General features: G+C 37.3%; 2 protein-coding genes across 3 annotated transcripts in view; both read left to right on the plus strand.

Moving 5' to 3' along the window:
- LOC133527901 (acetylcholinesterase-like) overlaps positions 1-21,572 on the plus strand; it is a 99,356-nt gene that overhangs the window by 19,807 nt on the left and 57,977 nt on the right. The gene's annotated exons all lie outside the window — the stretch shown is intronic.
- On the plus strand, positions 18,023-19,135 carry LOC133529694 (uncharacterized). The gene has a single exon (XM_061867477.1). It carries the CDS (start codon positions 18,209-18,211, stop codon positions 18,992-18,994), a length of 786 nt encoding a protein of 261 aa, XP_061723461.1. The 5' UTR covers positions 18,023-18,208; the 3' UTR covers positions 18,995-19,135.

The raw sequence follows: 21,572 nt of genomic DNA on the forward strand, positions 1-21,572 counted from the left end.
TTATTTTATCAAGCAGTATTCGTACGATCATATACGACGGTCTCGTAAGAAGTAAGAACGAGGCATGTAAGGTTGTAACTCACTCTAATCTATAGATTGCAATAGGTAGTTAACCGGGTCGTGTAGACGCGGCCTGCGCCGCCAGCGGCTATAATTATTGGCTGTTTGCTTTTTTCTTAGTCGATACGTATTAAAAAAAAGAAAAAAACAATACAGTAATAACTTTTTCTCCAATATGCTCGGAAATGTTCACCTTATTGTAGCAAAAATAGTACGGGAAGTTCTTCGTTATGGTAAAACTCAAATTAAAAAAATTCAAACCATTATTGTCGTGTTTTAGCGGACGGGATAGTAGATTATTTCAGAGGCCGGGAAAGGACAATTCGTGGACGAGTTTCGATTTCCGTTCCGACAAAGAAGACGAATCCACAAATTGCTGTTCCTGCCGAGGTATATATAGTGCTTTTCTCCAAATATGCGAGGAAATCAGGTAAAATAATCATAATTTAAACATGAACCAGCACTCAAATCGTACCTTCACATCAAAAACCTCAACAATAATTTCCCTCTTTAATTATTTTTTAAAAGTTAAAGGCATAACTATTCTGCCATTCAGTACCATTCAATATTCGCTCAATCAATATAATTGTGCAATATAAGCTGTATATTGCACAATTATATTGTTACCAACCGTACATTTGTCGATCATAAAAAAGATGGGTCTGGAATGCTGCTAGAAGGTAAGAGGATTTTTACAGAAATCCCACAAACCTTCCACAATGTCGGCTGATTAATAGTTTTTTTGGCTGTTTGAGTAGTTGAGTGTATAAAAGTAATTGGAGAGCTGAAAATTATGCCCAGCTAATAAAAATGACTCAGGCAGTGTCTTACGTGAGCGAATAACTCGCGAACGCGAAGCGAAGCGAAGCGGCGCGGCGAGGCGCGGCGCGGGTGAATTCAATCCTTTGATACCTATGGAAGTGTCCTACGTGGGCGGTTTCCGAATGCCGTTGGGCCGCCGCGCCGCGCCGCGTCGCATTCGCTCACGTAAACCGCTGCGTAAGACTTGTGTTCCGAAAATGGATAAAAACGGTGTCCAAAGGTCTTATTCGAACTTTGTATCTAAACTACGTCATAAAGCTGACCAGCGGGCCCTATTCTAACAGACATTCATGTTATTGTAAATAATTATCATATATATTATATATATTGCCTAATAATAACAAAGTATCGGAAAAAGTTATATGAGTAATTTTTCACAGCTACGAAATATATATATTTTTTTTGTTATCACCCGTTATGCCTTGGCAGATATAGCAGCAATTCGTGGATTCGATTTCACTAAACGAAACTCAGCCACGAATTGCCCGTTCCCGGCCTCTGCAATAATGTACTAAGGAACCGAACAGGTCTACAATAATAAGCGTGTTCTGATATCTAAGCTCTAGGCTGTCTTTCATTTTAACCTGAGCTTTTAGTTTTAAATAGAAAAATGTAGCTCCTTCAGTTTCTACAGGCATATAAATGCTTATCGCACGAAAAAAGCAATAAAAGAGATTTTACCGATTACTGTAATCGTATACATGAATTTCGCCTTATCTGTAGGTAAGTTCCGCTGTCAGGAGTTAAGTGAGCTTAGCACGAAAAGCGAAGGTTACCTGTCGGACTTTTTGTCTTTAGTTTTTCTGTGTAATGATTAACATGTTTTATGGTCTCCTTACGGTTTCACGTGTAGCTTAAGTATTTACATATCTCAATGTGGTAGCAACTAGCAACGTTCTTTCGGGGCGTATGCTTCAGTGAGTCGAGTGCCTACTCGTATTAAATCAAGTGCGTATTAAATTAACCCGAATACTATACTTGAGAGGCTGTCTTTTTTTGTTATCCTTCTCAATCGATCCTGTTACTTGAGCCAATTAAATGTCGATATGGGACTAATTGCAATAAATGCTTAAAATTCAAATTGATTCCCATTATACTTCCAATCATTTGCCATTCAATTATAGTATTTTATGAATCAGTTGTATAAGAGAAATTAAAAAAGGGCGAGTGCCGTGGTTAAAAATTGAGCCGGGGATTAATTTTGTATGGAAGATCGATCTCGCACCGATATTTCAATTTTGCCGCCTTACTACTGGCAAAGCTGGCTTGCTTGCTGAGCTCGTTCTTATATAACTGTTCAGAAATGTACGAGTATTAATTCGGAGGTAGGGAAAAATGTATTTTCAGTAGTAAATTTCCACTTTGAAAATACTGTTAAATGAAAATTGTTTTGCGGTATGAAGGCTGCTCCTCCCGCAAACTACCGTAAAACTGAGTAACTTTGAACCATTTTTTATATTCATATGACACTTTCTGAGCAGAAAAAAAAAAAACAATCTACAAGATATAAGATATGATATGGTTTTTCTGAAATCTATTTTAATTTAAATAAGTGAAGAAAAATAATTCTGAAGGCCGTTGGCGTCGGGTGCTGCTTGAATGTGCAAACTGTGGCATAGTCTTTGATTTTATTAAGCAGTATTCGTACGATCATACACGACGGCCTCTCTCTCTCTCTCTCTCACATACTGACGTTTATAAATTATTATTTTTCCTATTTTTCCTAGGAAGATTTCTTTGAATTGGCGCCTAGCCTTTTTTAAGACATGATTTACTGAGTTATTTGAACTTAACAGATTAAACATTAAAGGTACTAAATCCTGGCGTAATAGAAATAATTGTACTTTAGCGTTTTTTCTTAAAAATGAAATCGATAATTTGAAAAATTATAACGCCTGCAAAATTGTAATAGCAAGCAAAATATAAAATGAGTAGAACTTGGAAAGCACAAATAAAATGACTCATATTATAATTGAATATGAAGGTACAAAAAAGGTACAAAAATTTGGCTTTTATAGAATTTATCAATAACCACGGGAACATAGCGTAATAAAGTACACCCGCCATTCTGACTGTCAGGATGGCGGGTGACCTGTTTTTTGATCATAACTTTACGTACCGTGAGGTACAAATTTTTTTAAACGAGGTACTAAATAGTACAAATTAGGTACAAAAATATGGTATGCTTTTCATTTGATTTTATTTAGGTACACCCGCCATTCTGACTCTCACAAGAGTTGATTACGGAACCCTGAAAAGGTGCAGGAAAAAAACCTATTTGGCCCTCTGTTTTTAAAGAATAAAGAGTGCCTTACCGAGCTGGTGTTGTGAATTTGTTTCGGTAACGTAAAAAACTCGACCCGTTAGGGGTTATATTTTTAATAACGTTCAGTTAATGTTATTTTGTTATCTTATATTATGCCTTTATAAGAAGTTTCCAAGAATTTGTAATGTATTCCAACTTTCAACCCCTTTTTAAGCCTGTTAGGGGAAGAATTTTGAAAAAACGCTGAAGTTCCTTTCTTGTGTTTTAATAATATTATTACAATGCAAGAACTCTGGGCATATTGCCCGTGTACAAAGTTTCAAGTCCCGCACTCAAAAAAAATCTTGATCTCCATACAAAATTTCAACCCCTTTTTCACCACCTTTGGGGATGAATTTGAAAAAACGCTGAAATCCGTTTTCTTGTATTTTGATATATCTATTTACGAAGTTTCGAATTTTTAGCTTAAAATATAACTTGAACCCCATACAAACTTTCATCCCCTTTTTATCCCCCTTTATTGAATTTCTCAAAATCGCTTCTTAGCTATTGTACAATTTATAAATGCAACCTAGTGTGTAAATTTCAACTTTTTAGTATTAGTAGTTTCGGCTCTGCGTTGATGAGTCAGTAAATCAGTCAAGACACGTGCATTTATACATATATATATATATATATATATATATATATATATATAGATATGAAAGTTATAGAGGTAGTCTTTTATTTTATCAAGCAGTATTCGTACGATCATATACGACGGTCTCGTAAGAAGTAAGAACGAGGCATGTAAGGTTGTAACTCACTCTAATCTATAGATTGCAATAGGTAGTTAACCGGGTCGTGTAGACGCGGCCTGCGCCGCCAGCGGCTATAATTATTGGCTGTTTGCTTTTTTCTTAGTCGATACGTATTAAAAAAAAGAAAAAAACAATACAGTAATAACTTTTTCTCCAATATGCTCGGAAATGTTCACCTTATTGTAGCAAAAATAGTACGGGAAGTTCTTCGTTATGGTAAAACTCAAATTAAAAAATTCAAACCATTATTGTCGTGTTTTAGCGGACGGGATAGTAGATTATTTCAGAGGCCGGGAAAGGACAATTCGTGGACGAGTTTCGATTTCCGTTCCGACAAAGAAGACGAATCCACAAATTGCTGTTCCTGCCGAGGTATATATAGTGCTTTTCTCCAAATATGCGAGGAAATCAGGTAAAATAATCATAATTTAAACATGAACCAGCACTCAAATCGTACCTTCACATCAAAAACCTCAACAATAATTTCCCTCTTTAATTATTTTTTAAAAGTTAAAGGCATAACTATTCTGCCATTCAGTACCATTCAATATTCGCTCAATCAATATAATTGTGCAATATAAGCTGTATATTGCACAATTATATTGTTACCAACCGTACATTTGTCGATCATAAAAAAGATGGGTCTGGAATGCTGCTAGAAGGTAAGAGGATTTTTACAGAAATCCCACAAACCTTCCACAATGTCGGCTGATTAATAGTTTTTTTGGCTGTTTGAGTAGTTGAGTGTATAAAAGTAATTGGAGAGCTGAAAATTATGCCCAGCTAATAAAAATGACTCAGGCAGTGTCTTACGTGAGCGAATAACTCGCGAACGCGAAGCGAAGCGAAGCGGCGCGGCGAGGCGCGGCGCGGGTGAATTCAATCCTTTGATACCTATGGAAGTGTCCTACGTGGGCGGTTTCCGAATGCCGTTGGGCCGCCGCGCCGCGCCGCGTCGCATTCGCTCACGTAAACCGCTGCGTAAGACTTGTGTTCCGAAAATGGATAAAAACGGTGTCCAAAGGTCTTATTCGAACTTTGTATCTAAACTACGTCATAAAGCTGACCAGCGGGCCCTATTCTAACAGACATTCATGTTATTGTAAATAATTATCATATATATTATATATATTGCCTAATAATAACAAAGTATCGGAAAAAGTTATATGAGTAATTTTTCACAGCTACGAAATATATATATTTTTTTTGTTATCACCCGTTATGCCTTGGCAGATATAGCAGCAATTCGTGGATTCGATTTCACTAAACGAAACTCAGCCACGAATTGCCCGTTCCCGGCCTCTGCAATAATGTACTAAGGAACCGAACAGGTCTACAATAATAAGCGTGTTCTGATATCTAAGCTCTAGGCTGTCTTTCATTTTAACCTGAGCTTTTAGTTTTAAATAGAAAAATGTAGCTCCTTCAGTTTCTACAGGCATATAAATGCTTATCGCACGAAAAAAGCAATAAAAGAGATTTTACCGATTACTGTAATCGTATACATGAATTTCGCCTTATCTGTAGGTAAGTTCCGCTGTCAGGAGTTAAGTGAGCTTAGCACGAAAAGCGAAGGTTACCTGTCGGACTTTTTGTCTTTAGTTTTTCTGTGTAATGATTAACATGTTTTATGGTCTCCTTACGGTTTCACGTGTAGCTTAAGTATTTACATATCTCAATGTGGTAGCAACTAGCAACGTTCTTTCGGGGCGTATGCTTCAGTGAGTCGAGTGCCTACTCGTATTAAATCAAGTGCGTATTAAATTAACCCGAATACTATACTTGAGAGGCTGTCTTTTTTTGTTATCCTTCTCAATCGATCCTGTTACTTGAGCCAATTAAATGTCGATATGGGACTAATTGCAATAAATGCTTAAAATTCAAATTGATTCCCATTATACTTCCAATCATTTGCCATTCAATTATAGTATTTTATGAATCAGTTGTATAAGAGAAATTAAAAAAGGGCGAGTGCCGTGGTTAAAAATTGAGCCGGGGATTAATTTTGTATGGAAGATCGATCTCGCACCGATATTTCAATTTTGCCGCCTTACTACTGGCAAAGCTGGCTTGCTTGCTGAGCTCGTTCTTATATAACTGTTCAGAAATGTACGAGTATTAATTCGGAGGTAGGGAAAAATGTATTTTCAGTAGTAAATTTCCACTTTGAAAATACTGTTAAATGAAAATTGTTTTGCGGTATGAAGGCTGCTCCTCCCGCAAACTACCGTAAAACTGAGTAACTTTGAACCATTTTTTATATTCATATGACACTTTCTGAGCAGAAAAAAAAAAAACAATCTACAAGATATAAGATATGATATGGTTTTTCTGAAATCTATTTTAATTTAAATAAGTGAAGAAAAATAATTCTGAAGGCCGTTGGCGTCGGGTGCTGCTTGAATGTGCAAACTGTGGCATAGTCTTTGATTTTATTAAGCAGTATTCGTACGATCATACACGACGGCCTCTCTCTCTCTCTCTCTCACATACTGACGTTTATAAATTATTATTTTTTCGTGTATGTTTATGTATTGTATGTAATTAGTTAATAGGGAATTATTATGCGAAACTCTGCCTAGGAGGCGCCACTACTTCAATCCATAATAATCTGAGGGTCTACCGCGAAACAAGAAAATCGAAATTTCGTATTCGAGCGATGAATAGGCAGATAAGTAATCAATCGTGGCTGAATGCCGGATGGGTCTGTACTTTTTTTGTACCTTCGATGCCTGACCAGTAGGGTTAAGATGGTCGGCTCTTTATCATTTGTCACCATACCTGTCCCGTTCTAACAAGTATGTAAGTGCGAAAGTGACGGGCATAGTGACAAGTGATAAAAATAGAACCATGATGCCTCCGCTGTCAAACAATGATAATATGGCGGGCGAATCTTTGTCACATCAATGTCACCGTGTTTAAGAATTATTTAGCTTAAAATGTAGTTTTTTCTTCGTAAGTGTGATAAAATAGTAGATTCTTAACCAAGGGGTGAAATGGTGCTTTTCACCCGAATTAAACACTCTACTTAACCAAACAAGGCAGCAAAATCATTAATTAAAGTAATAGATCTACGGCTACGTTTTTTCCCTTAGGACTTAGTCGCTCGGAGACTTCGCTTGTCTGAAGATAAATAATCCCTAACGAAAATATTTAGATTGCAATATTTACAACGGGTAAACTATATTTTTTATAATTACTTTTCATATATTATTGTTTGATATATCGTTATTTTAACGTAATAAATGACATACTACCGAAATATAACGGCGGCTAATTAACGACATACATTATGTTATTATTGGTATAATAATATACGTTGCCATAATTAATTATATACTCTAAAAGCATATTATTTTTTAACAAGTGTCATCACATAATTTGTGTGGCATAATCAGTTGCATGACATAAATGGGTCAGGCTAGGTTGGAACTGCGAGTTAGGAAAACTTGAGTTTAAGCAGATATAACAAAACACGTGTACATTATTTTTTCCTGTTCTCAAACATATACTCAAACAAGCCATTAACTAGCAAATTGCTCGAACATCACTTTCTATAGGAGTTAGAAGATTTAGTAACTTTTTAGTACTTTGGAGGACAATTTCTCCCAATAGGTTGAGTTTGGGCAGCTAAAAAAAATACGTGTCCGTTATTTTAGACTGCTCTATAACATATATAAATATAAATCAAATCGGAACCGGACAGTTGGGTACCTTTCCTTGTAAGTTTACTTCACGTTTCCAGAAATATAGACAGGACTGTTCGGACGTCATCTTCCGAAGAATTCGTGGTTAGTCATTGGTTAGCCAAGTTTTGTAATAACGTACCGCAGCAACATCAGCGTTCGAGGAACCCGTGATCGATCATTGGTTAATCAAGTCAATTCTCTCGAGAGAATAACTTTCGAGCAAATTGTACAGCGTAGCGGGAGGTATTCAAGTCATAGAGAAGGTATTGAATTTACATTTTGTGACATTGGATGGACGCTGATTAGCAGTACTTCAAGCAGTCAATGTCTCGTTGTAATGCTTCATTGTCAGCTAGGCTTTGTATGTCCAGAAATGACTTTAGTACGGCTAGCACCAGTTTGCTAGCTTGTGCGTAACTTACTTTCTATGCCTCTTGCTCGTACTCGCATATGAGTGTGTAAGATTATTATTTATAAATTGTATTATGTATGAAACTGACCTGTTTCTCTGACGTCCAATGTTGATAAATATTCACTATTTAAACAATAAACTCAATATCACGTGAAGTTTACACAATTTGTGATTTATGTGGGTACGATACGAAACCACGGTTGATTAGAGAAACATGGATAGTGGTAACTTTGAGACGGTAGTTAACCTACTAATAAGATTCGTAAACTATTTTAAAGTGATTATATTATGTATTAATATTACTTATTAGTAATTATGTATAACGGAGTTTATTGAAAAGATGTTGTGATCATTTTATTCTGCATTATTCGATAAATGAGAAGATACGTTTGTGATGTCACTTCTCGAACGACAAATGGCATGATTAACCAGTTGCGAGTGGCTGGTTAGCAGTGGATATAAAAGGGCCCGACCCCATTTATTTGGATCATTCTCATTATGATTCTTCGTTGCGCTGCAGCACTGAGTTAATCGTCGCCACAGGAATATTGAAAGTTAAGTAAATACTATGTTGATCATTATGTTAATGTTTTTGTACTTTTTACTTGATTAATTTGATGAATTAATTATTAAATAATATATTGGTGAATTATAAAGTATTAGTGATTGTATTTATTAGTTGTTGATGATAAGGTTAATAAATTGGTTTATTAACTATAATAAAAAGGTTTTATTTTCAATTATATTTGTTCATTATTTAATTTATCATACTAGTAATCCAAATAGCATCTAGTGATAGTTTTAGCAGTTTCTAATAATTCTGAATCAAGGTAAATAAATAACTTGAATTTATACAGCTAACTTAGTGTTATCAAGCAGTATTGAGAATTTAAGGTATATCGACTATTAATTCTGTTTCAATTGCTTGTTTATATAGCAGCAGGGTTTGCTTTTATCTGCTCGGACATCCATTTTAACTTATTATTCTTACAAGTGCGAGCAAGATGTATAGAAAGTAAGTTACGCAGATGTTAGCGAATATGTCAGTTTGAGACTGCTAAGGCAGTTGTGGTAAGGCTACTTAATCACCACGTACGAAGGATATTCATAGCGATCAACGAAGAATTTTAGCAGCTTCGATTGTTTCGTTATGGTTATTACATCAATCATAAATAATTTTACCGCAAATTTTACATAAACCACAAGAATACATTAACTTTCTTTAGCAAACAACATAGGTATAAAAACATGCATATGACGTATGAATGCAAATGTATAAAGGAGGGTGGGTTAATTGGCCCATTTGACCAATAAGGGCAAGCGGTATGTTGTCGCCGGAAAGGTTATTCTAAGTTGTAAACTTTTACAGGTACGAGTAGATAGAGATGGGTAGGGGTGAGTAAATACGTATTTAGTCAAAGCTTTTATCGGGATAAATACACGTATTTATTAAATTAGGTCGGTAAATCGATTGCTATAAAAAGGGTTAACGAGTATTACAGTATTTACATATTAAGAAGCATATAGGACGCTTAATTTTTTGAAAAAAAAAATGGGAATCAGCGGTGAGAGGCAATTTATGATAATGCGTAGTTAACGATTTCGTTTGAAATAAGAAGGCATTTACTTTTAAAATATGGGACTTAAGTTCTATATAACAGTTTCGCGCAAAAGTGCGTATTTACGCTGCACTTACGACCTTTTATTAAGGGTTTTTGAAGGCAAACTCAAAAAAGTATTTTTAAGTACTTTATTCTATAGCTAATCTCCCAATATTTTTTCATTTTGTTCAACTTTGGTTCGAAAGTTATAGAGGGATAAACATTATGTCGGCCTTTAGAAACAGTTTTCTTTCAAAAGTATTTAATTTATCTAAAAAACTTTTTAGAAACAGTCAAGTTATTTTTAAAGACCCATTTAATTATGTGCAACAAGTTCGTGGTTTGTGATTTTTATTATGACAAATAGTTACATGTATGGAGTGCCCCACTTAAAATATATTTCTTACAATTTTGAATACTTGATCCAGTAGCGGCTTACAAAATACACCTATATTTCAAATGTATATGCCCCTTTCAGCATTCTAAATAGTTTATACTCACCAATTACAGTATAAACGAGTAAATACGGGTATATTGAGTTAATACTGAGTATTTACTTAGTATTTACCCGTGAGTATTTATTTACGCACTACCCATCTCTACTGGCAGGTAGTCCCAAATCATTGTGTGAAAAAAGTTATGGCCGCAAAAGGTAGTGTGAGTTGCACCATGAATATATAATTTTTTTACAATAAATACTAAGTTCCTGTATCGTAGATCATAAAGGTTTTGTTATTTCTGATCATTTTGTGACACGATATTTTAGTTTTTTATGTTATTTTTTTTGGGCCATGTTTTTTTTACACAAAGATTTGACAAGTCTCATCATACTAAACATTAGTATATAAAATAACCTTTTCGATGGTACGAGTATGTCGCTTATTATTATTGGTTCCTGGGTCAGTGTCTATACTAATCTGCCCATCCTCATTTAGTGTAAATCACCGACTCAAGCTGATAAGCAGAAGTAGCCTTGCCTATTTGCTAATTTTAAGACTTTGTTTTAGGTGTTTGATCGTTGAGCAACTAGATCAAAAGCGAGCGTCAATCATTTCTGAATGGTACCTAGTAGGAGTTCGCACTCGTCTCATGACTCAAATGAAACGTAATCGGCACGGCCCCGACCAGACGTAGCTAATGCAACATCCGGGTACAAGTGACATTTTTATGGGCCATTCAGCTGATGACAGATGCGAATCGCTACTGGATCGATATTATCCTGATGGGCAGGTCACACGGTCTAATTATGAATAGTTTAATTCAAATAATAGTGATTAGATGGTAGATGGTTTTACACACGCTCCTTCGGTGGGTATATATAGTAAGTATATTTTTTATAGCTATACCAAACCTCTAAGGTATGAGACGAAGTTTAAATAACGTAGTTTACTAAATTACTATCGTGAGTTCACAGTAGGAACAAACAAATATTGAAATGCTTGGTTGCCTTGTTTTGTTTTATAATAGATCAGTAATTGGTCCAAGTCTTCTAGAAATCGATTTCGGCACAAATCATCTTGGATACTTATGGGTATATTTGGTATATGGGTATATGCAGTATGATGTCCTGAACACAAATATTGGGGATGATAAGCGCGAAAATAGTGGGGGTAGTAACTATGACGTCATAAGGTCGATGGTACAAAGAAAAAAAATCTATTACACATACCATGTGAGGTATCAAATGAAAAGGATTTGGTGAGTAGATTACAAATATTTATAAGAAACTTTGTACTTCCACTATTTGGTTTAATAAATTATTAGAACACGTCAAATAATTTCATAATTCAGAGTTGCCTTTAAACTTTTCTAGATTGAAAACTACTGAATGAATTATTCCAAAATACATACCAAGTGATTCTGAATATCGTCTATATGTATAAAGTCTAAAAATAATTAACCAGCTATATCAAAAAAATAAGAGAAGTACATCAATTTGAATAACAATAGGTATAAGTTTCTGTTATATAAAACTACTAAAATACCTGTCCCGGCTAAATTGACAAATACATGAGCCCGACATGCATACAAATCTATAATGCAGCTGAATTAGCCGCCGCCGTGCAGGTCAGGATCAAGACGATTCTAATAAAACTTCGATTTGTAGTGAAGTGTTATAATGTTACAAAAGATACAGTACCCCTAGTGTAATTTTAGTCGATAGCGAAACGTGACGTACGCGTTTGCGTTAAGTCTCATTTTGTATGGGTTTTTGAACAGCGCGCCAAGCGGGACGTTTTGGAAAGTCAAAAATCTCATACAAAATGACACTTAACGCAAACGCGTACGTCACGTTTTGCTGTCGAAAATATTTACACTAGGGGTACTGGTTTACAAGGGTTCTTGACAAACGGTTAAGTTCAGAAAGTGGTTGTTGATAGTATGGAGGATGATGAAAGAGTTGTTGCAATATTTGACCAGTACAAAAGGAGGTTTAAATTTAGGTGCCTTTAATAGGCCGCGATACAAATATGTGGAGCGCTCCTATAACTAGCAGAGACCGACGGCTGCGTTTAGCTACTGCATTGGGAATATTTTTGTCCAACACTAAAAACTACTGAACGAATTTTCATACGACTTTCATCTATCAACAGAGTAATTCTTGAGGAAAGCTTAGGTATATAATTTGTTAAGGTTTTGTGTAAATTGGTTGAAATATAACGATGTTGTCGGAAAAAATCAGGCTGGCTAGGAGCTTTAATCAGAAACGCTGCCTAATCCGTTTGAGCTATAACAACACTATGTATGGTGGGGTTGTTTCTCATTCATAGGTCTACAAAAAAGTCCGCGATGTTAAATTATACATTTATCTTCTAAGGATAACTTACTATACCCATTCTTAACTTCTAGAAAAAGATCACGTAATATGTGGCATTTGCAAAGCTCTTTATAATTATGGATACATTATTAACAATTATCAAATTAAATACGTTAAGCATTTCATACAGATTACAATGGTCCCTTACACCATACATTTTTAATGAATATTTCAGGAGAAATCGTAAATTAAAGTTTCATTTCGAGCCATATAACTTGTAGGAAATGGTAAAGACGCTATCCGCAGTTAGTTCTAATTTTTACCACCTTATGCGCTGGGTTCACTTTACTTACCCCCACCATGCACTTCGCAGTGATATCACTGACGTTTAATTATGTATCCAGTAGCAACATGATTTTTGATTGTTCTATTGGCCGAGCGGCTACGTCTCTACGGGAAACGCCTAACTACGCCTGCGCGCTTGGCCAGTTTCTGAGACAGTCGACTTTGATTGTGATTGTAAATGTTTGTACCTATTTACTTAGTTTTAGATAGTAATCGTTGATACGTTTTTTTATGAATTTAGGTTTTCCGTTTTGGGGTATCGCGGAATTTTCGGTACCGTGCCCGTTGCGTATAATAGAGTGTGTAAGAAACATTTTTCATCTAGTAGAGGCCTACACATTCATCAATCACGAATTCATCAGGTATGTCCTCCCATTAAGCATTTCCACGCCAAGTTCCGAGCTGCTTTGGTTTACCTCAGCACTCCCACACAACGCAACTGTTGCACTTCATAATTACGGCCGGCACAAACAGAAAACACCAATATTAAAACGCGTGCCATGCGGTGCAAGATCCGCAGTAGTTGAAGCACTTACCTAGACCATCAAATAGAAGTGTGTTCGGCATAATAACGTAAAGGATTGGCACAATCGTTTAACATTTCGTACAAAATGCTCCACGTATTCTAGCTCAAAAACATTAATATATCCCTTACTCAGTAGATCAAAAATGCTCAAACGTGGATGACGACGTCACTCACCGCGTAAATGTAGCGTGGCAAAAATGGAGAACACTCACAGGAGTATTGTGTGACCCTCGTGTGCCCGTAAAAGTAAAGGGCAAAGTATATAAGACTGCGGTTCGCCCGGCGCTACTGTACGGATCCGAATGCTGGACAGTGAAAAGAACTCACGAGCAAAAGGTACATGTCAACGAGATGAAGATTTTGAGATGGGCGGGAGGTGTGACTCGACTCGATAAAGTACGCAACGAATATATAAGAGGCAGCTTTAAAGTCGCACCAATCACCCAGAAACTCACCGAAAACCGTCTCAGATGGTACGGACATGTCAAAAGAAGAAGTGAGGACCATGTGGTACAGCTTGCACTAGATTTGCCAGAACAAAAGAAAGGTAGAGGCCGCCGGCCCCTAACCTGGTGGTCAAAAATACAAAGATACCTCAAGGACGCCCATTTGCCTGAAAAAACAACCCAGGATAGATTAGCCTGGCGCAGAAGAGTGAGGAGACCCGACCCCAAATAATGGGAAAAGGGCAGGACGAAGAAGACTCAGTAGATCAAAAATAATACCTAAAACTCGGACATGCCCACTCTTAATATACGCCCTGGATCCAATAATAGTAGGTACTCGTAAATATATCCTGTTTGAGAAGGTCGAGGAGAAAATTCTGCTTACTCTTTTCCGATGACTCTCTGGCGCCTGATACACCCGAAACCGCGGCCGCTACAGTCTAAACACCCACCAGGTACTTCCCAGCCCTATTTTTGTGGATCCTCCATCTGACCTTGATTTCAGCTTGTCTCCAAGCCACTGACAAAGACGTTATAGCAGCTCTGCTATCGTTCCCAAAAGGGTCTGCGTCCGGCCAAGCCGGCATTTCCCCTCAGCATCTGATTGACCTCACCAGTTATGGAAGAGGTGTAACTGGGGAGCACTTTGTTTCTAGCATTACAAAGTTGTTCAATCTTATGCTGATGGGATATGTATTGTGTGTCAAGAGGTGACGTCGGTAATTTATGGGTCATTGCCCTCTCAAAAAAAGACGGTGGCGTACGCTCTAATGGCGATTTCGAAGTTTATCCTTTTCCGATTGTACTATTATTTGCAAACCTACTATTAGTCCAATCTATGGTCTCTAGGTGAATATGTATTTTTTATGTCTCAATGAATCCCACCAAAATTATTATATGTAATTAATGAAAATTTTACTACACAGTTCTTCTACCGCAAATATGTTTTTGTCGGCATTTCATTCCCTTTTGTAGGTCTATAGTCTTTATTTTCTTCCCTTTTTTTCTTTTGGGTAGGTAATGTTTTATTTATAATATTCAAACGATAGGTAGACAGGCGCGATATCACGCCTGCGTACTCACAGCAGCCATCGTAATGGAGTTAAGGAATAATTGCTATTATTTGCTTGTGAAATATTGAACAAAAAAAAACTATGACAACTACATATACATAATATGTAGTTGTCATAGTTTTTTTTTGTTCCAAAGTGAAATGGAGTCGAATGTCACATTTTTATAATTTTAGATTTATCGGATTCCGCCTCTGATCTGATTCGCCTTGTTCCATCCTTTAACTCCTAACTATGAAGTTTAATACTGAAACTGCTTACTGTCTGTTTATTTTGCAACCGACGTAGTATAATAAAACATACGCATTGTTCTGTATAATATAAATGAGCTCACTACAACTGTGCTGGAATAAACGACGATGATTTTAATTTTGATTACTTGTGAGCGATAAATATGACAAACAGAAAACATCAATACTTGAAAATGAAAATATTACGTGTTGATAACCATTTCCATATGGGATATCTTTTAAATTAAATAAAAATCCCAATTTATTGCGTTACGTAGTTACTTACTATTAATTGGACTTAGACACTCGGCCATTCTCGACATTTATCAGGAGTGATCGGAAGTGCAAATGACACGAGACACATTGCTGAATATTTATAATAATGTGCAGTTAACAGTCTAAAACAGTAATGCAGAATTATCCTATATATACCTATGGACAGTGATCGGAATAGGCAGAGTATAAATAATAACTTAACTTGGTAAAACAAAGTCATAAAGTGGAGACTGCCTTCCGATAACATATATTTCCGGGACTAAGTAATTAACATTGTTATAAATACGGTAAAAATTAATGCATTCCTTGTTTTTGTCCAATAGCATCAATAGGCGTGAAATAAAACAAACAATTTTCTTTTTACTTTTTATATATACTGCTCAAAAGAAAATAGAGGCCACTAAGCGTTTTACATGTTAAGTGAAAAACAAAACGTGGAACAGGGTGTATGGTGCCCCGCACAGACATAATACACCGATACATATAGTCGCCATGCGGCTACTCAGCCTGAAGCCGAAACACGATCGACGTGTGCGTGCGACGCTCGTGTCTTACGCTCAGAAACGCACTCAAGTATACAAAAACGGGTTGCCAGTATGTATTTATTCCCGTCAGAGTAGGGGTATTTTAACAACATTCTTATACTTGGTTATCAATAATTTGGAAGTGTGTAGATTTTTAATTTTGTAACAAAAAGCTTTTTAGGGTAAACAAAAAGCTTTTTAGGGTTCCATTATTACATTGAACCCTCAAAAATTTAGTGTGATTGCAATATTGCTGCGTTCGACCGCATTACTGAAGGAAATGCCAAATACATAGGTCATTTACTTAATACAAAATCTATCAAATTAGTCTATAAAACCGGATAAGTGCGAGTCGGACTTGCCCACCGAGGGTTCCGTACTTTTTAGTATTTGTTGTTATAGCAGCAACAGTAATACATCATCTGTGAAAATATCAACTGTCTAGCTATCACGGTTCATGAGATACAGACGGACGGACGAACGGACGGACGGACAGCGGAGTCTTAATAATAGGGTCCCGTTTTACCCTTTGGGTAAGGAACCCTAATAAAAATGTATCATTAATTACCCGTTCTATAGCGGTGCGCGGCAACCACTGCTAGACACCAAAATTGGTCCGGCCGTGGACCGCATGTACTTGCAAGATTCAAAAATTTTAGTTGTACAACATAGGTAGATTACAAGATGTTACATAAATATTTTGGTATCACTATGTCGTGCCTATTGGCATACAAATTCAATAGCAATGCGACGAAATCGCTGGGAGAGCCACGCCTGTTGTTTGGCAATAAGGTTTAAATGAATAAGCTTTTACTATAGTATTTTTATTTTACAAATATGAAAAAAATACTATATTTGAATACTTTTTACAAGTGTTCAAACAATGAGGTATCTCACAAGTTGACTCTGTTCAGTATTGGCGCTATAGTGTCGGATTTCTAAATCGATCATTACATGAAATAAAAATTAAACTGAAATATTATTAAAAAAAACATATTTTGAAATAAAATAACGAAAAATATAATTTCCTTTAATAATACAAGTAACTTAAAGCGTACTAATTTTAGAATGTGAACGTCAATGCTCATGTGGAGGAAAAATGATTCATTTAACTGGCAACATTTATAAGCAATGGCGGCTGACGAAGGTTTGGATTTTAGTATTCACAATTACGTAAAAATATCATATTAAACTCGATGCTTACGCGTGGAATGTAATATCAGGTGATTTGTTTTTATTTAGTGATGAATCGAGACACCCATTCAACGCACAAACAGCCATCATTCCTGTATTTTTTAATTTACAACCGGGAGGTGTACACAAACCGACTGGATCTTGAGTACTACGAGGGCCATTCGAACGAGTGCGACATAATGTCGCCCCTGAAGTGGCTTCACTAAGGATGTGCGGACTACTCATCTATGCTTTTTAAATCTATGGTGCCCCGTTTACAAAAAAAAATTGATGAATACGGCAAAATATTTACCGCATTCATCAAAGTTGCGTTTACTGCGTTTCCGGGATTTTAGTCCCGAAAAAAATGTTATTGAGGCAGTCTCCACTTTATAACTTTGTTCTACCAAGTTTAGGTATTTTTAGTCTGCTATATTCCGATCACTGCCTGCCTGAATAACACAGATGTGGACTGTAAGCGATATTTACAATAAGTACTAATTGTATGATTAATAATAATCAAACCATACCCTCTCAATCACTTTCACTGTCTGAATTAGAGGTATTGATTATAAAACTGTCACTATCAAATCCAGATTCAGTCGGTATTACATATTTGGTTATTCTTGAAGCTTCTTGAGACACTCTTTATCTCAGTTAGTGTAATTTATTTATTTAATTATTTAAACAATATTGCAAATTTGTATCCCAAAAATCATCCCTCAAGGGTGTGAAAAGGGAGGTGGAAATGTGTATGAGCAATCAAGAACCGCGTAACCGATTTCGATGAAATTTGGTATAGATATAATTTGAGTACCAGCGAAGAACAAAAAAGTGACCCCTTGACTTGGGACCTAAACATAAACAATTATTAACCTCAGACGTCGCCGACGCTGAAGGTGGAAAGCAAACATAAACACGCCTGGTGCCCATGGGGTACTTCATAAAATATAAATTATCAAAAATAATAAATATAAAATTTTAATATCAGGATTATCAGGTAAGTGTGGGTAGGTGAATAAAACTGAGCAACATCTTGTGCACAACATTTATTATTTAAAAATATTTATTAACAACTTTTGGCAACTAAAACTAAATCAAATCTATGTATTTTTAGTGCTAATCACCTACCAGTAATTTCCTTGTTTGTTTCCAAAAAGTTACACCTTTTTGTCTCACATTATTAATAAATATTTTTTGACACAACACAATGGCTGAAGTAGCTTCTATCAAAGATTCTGTGTCAGGCTTGGCAGACTTCTTTAAACAGCAGATGGCTGAGTTTCAAAGTAGCCTCAGCAAAGCAGACCCAGCTAGCCCCACGGTTGCTTCAGTGTCATCCAGCTTTGCCGCCTTCAAGGAGTTTGTACTGAAAGCTCTCGACATGCTTCAAAAGCAAGTGGATCTTGTGACTCGCCAGGTGGATCAAATAGAGATACGCTCCCGTCGCAGCATGCTGCTGGTGCATGGTATCGCAGAGGCAGAGTCTGAAGATACAGCGGTTCTTGTGGTCAATGCACTTCAGGCCACCCGTGACAACTTAGCCGCTGTGGATATCAAGCGAAGCCATCGGTTGGGCGGGCGCAGTGGCCGCGACAAGAAACCTCGCGTTGTTCTTGTTGAGTTTAAAGACACTGCAATCCGAGACGACGTTTGGTTCAACAAAGTGGAACTAAAGGGTTCCGGGGTGACGCTGGGTGAGTTTTTAACTAAGCCGCGACACGCTGCGTTCATGGAGGCCCGCGAACGCTTTGGCATCCGCAGCTGCTGGACGCGAAACGGTGACGTGTATATCCTCGGGAAGGATGGGGTGAAGCATCGTGCGAACTCCATTACTGAAGTCAAGTCTCTTCCAACCACACTGTCCGCTGCTGTGGCAGCGCCTGCCGGACCGTCCGTGGCCTTATCTCCGACCCCGATTAATAAGGCAGCTCCCGAGGCGAAGCAAGAGCCGAATAAGAGGTCCAAGCGTGGAGTCTCGAAGTCCCGATCATAAGATGATTGTTTGATGACTATTAATACTGTTCTGTGCGAGGCGAACTCTTGAATTTGATCGTGTTATAATCCTGTTTTTCTGTTTGTTCGCAATTAGTCGGGTAACATGTTATATTCTACCTCCTTTTTTATTTCATTTAATGTATCGTTTGACTTTGTTTATATCTGTATAGTCTTTCTAGTTTGCTGTCACTTAAGTCACTTTTGACATACCCGTTCAGTGTTGCCATAATAAAAATTGCGTTTTGTTTTTCCTATGTACCGTAATTATCTTATACGCTGTCATGTGAGATAACGTTGTAACTGCTAACTACGGAAGGTGGAGATGAAATTCCACACTTCATAATTGTAACTTAATTTATTTTCTTCTAGTATGCTGGCAGGTAGCGTTAGTGCCCTAGTGTATTAACTTTACTTTTATATTTATTTGTATTAAGTCTAATTTATCGATATTTATTATATATATTTTGTTTTGTTTATCTATGTCCAGCCATAGCAGTGCCTCTGATCTTGATAATTTTGTGTCATTCTCTTCAGGTGAAAGTGTTACTGACGACAGTTTTTAAGAGCTTGCCACCGTCACTCCATGATTTACTTAGCTCAGAATTCTGTGACGTTAGTAAAAATTTTAATATTGTTCATATTAATGCTCAAAGCATTCCAGCGCACTACAGTGACTTGAGTGCGACGTTTGATTTAAATAATGTTCATGCGGTCCTAGTTTCAGAATCCTGGCTCAAACCCTGTTTGCCATCCACTTCTTTTTCTTTACCAGGATTCCACCTAATACGTAACGATCGCTTGGGCAGAGGTGGTGGTGGAGTTGCTATCTATCTACGTTCCCATATCCCCTTTTCCATTATAGGCACCTCAGCACACTCTCCTTGCTCAGACACCGCTGAGTTTCTTTTTCTCGAAATCTCTGTCTCCCATACGAAGCTTCTCCTTGGGGTCTTCTATTCTCCGTCACTAACTGTCAATTATTTCGCTTCTCTTGAAAAACTCATTGAAGATCTCATGCCTTCGTATGACCACCACATTATAATGGGGGATTTTAATACCTGCCTCCGCAGAGACGACCATCGGTCGCGGTCTCTTAAATCCCTGGCGCATGCCTGTAAATTGAATATCCTCCCTTCTGGCCCTACGCACCACTTTCCAAATTGTACTCCGTCCCTTCTTGACCTTACTCTCACGTCCTCGCTTTCTCATGTTGTCAAGTATGGCCAGCATCCTGCTGATGCTTTCTCATATCATGACCTTCTTTTTCTTTCTTACAAAGTAAGACCTCCAAAGCCTAAAGCTAAAGTACTTCTTCAGCGTAATTTTAGTAAGATGGATGTAGCTAAACTTCGTGAAAGCGCATCGGCAATTGACTGGGGTGTTATCTCTAGAGCTGCCTCTGTTGACGATCAAGTGTCAGTTTTTAATTCCTTACTGACCCAACTCTATGACGAGCACGCCCCAGTCCGCTCGATTAAGGTGAAGCATCTTCCTGCTCCTTGGCTTACTGACGAAATCAAGGCGCTATTGGAGAAAAAGAACTCTGCCAAATCTAGGTACAAGTTGAACACGTCTGATGCTAACAGAGCTCGCTACCACGCCCTACGTAACCGCTGTAGCACCATTTGTCGGGATGCTCAGCGACGCCATATTCACCAGTCTGTTGAAAATGGTGACCCGGCGAAAGTATGGAAATTTCTTAAGTCACTAGGAGTTGGAAAGTGTCAACAAAACTGCCCTAAAGATATTAACTTCGATCAGCTTAACAAGCATTTTTCCACTTCTGCTGAATTTAGTGGCCCTGATAAAGTTAAGACTCTTGACTACCTCTCTTCTCTTCCAACTCCTGACTCGTCTCCCTTTTGTCTTGTTCCTTTTACCGACACTGATATTAAGAAGAGCGTACTGTCCATAGCGTCTAATGCCGTTGGGGTCGATTGTATTAGCCGTAAAATGATCCTTCCTCTCCTTGACCTACTCACCCCTGTCATTTCCATCATTCTTAATAATTCAATTTCAACCAGCTCCTTTCCTTCACTTTGGAAGGACGCCTGTATCGTTCCGATCCCTAAAACGTCTAAACCTTCTTCATTTTCAGATTATCGTCCCATCTCAATTCTCCCTTTCCTGTCCAAAATTCTTGAGCGTCTCGTTCACCAACAGCTTACATCGTACCTTAACACAAATAATCTTTTAAATCCCTTCCAGTCTGGCTTCCGTCCTGGGCATAGTACGGCTACTGCACTCGCGAAGATCACTGACGACATCCGGGCGGGGATGAATGATCAAAAATTGACGGTATTAACGCTGCTAGATTTTAGCAATGCGTTTAATACCGTTGATTTTGATATTCTCCTTGGAACACTACGCTCTCTGAATATATCTCCTGCGGTAGTCGAATGGTTTCGTAGCTACTTGATTGGTCGTCGGCAGCGCATAAAGGTGGATGATTCCCTTTCTTCTTGGTGCAACACGTTGGCTGGCGTTCCGCAAGGCGGCGTGTTGTCTCCTTTATTGTTCTCCATATTTATAAATTCAATTACTTCTAACCTTACTTCACATTATCACCTTTATGC

The sequence above is a fragment of the Cydia pomonella genome, chromosome 1 (genome assembly GCF_033807575.1).
Source record: "Cydia pomonella isolate Wapato2018A chromosome 1, ilCydPomo1, whole genome shotgun sequence".
NCBI lineage: Eukaryota > Metazoa > Arthropoda > Insecta > Lepidoptera > Tortricidae > Cydia > Cydia pomonella.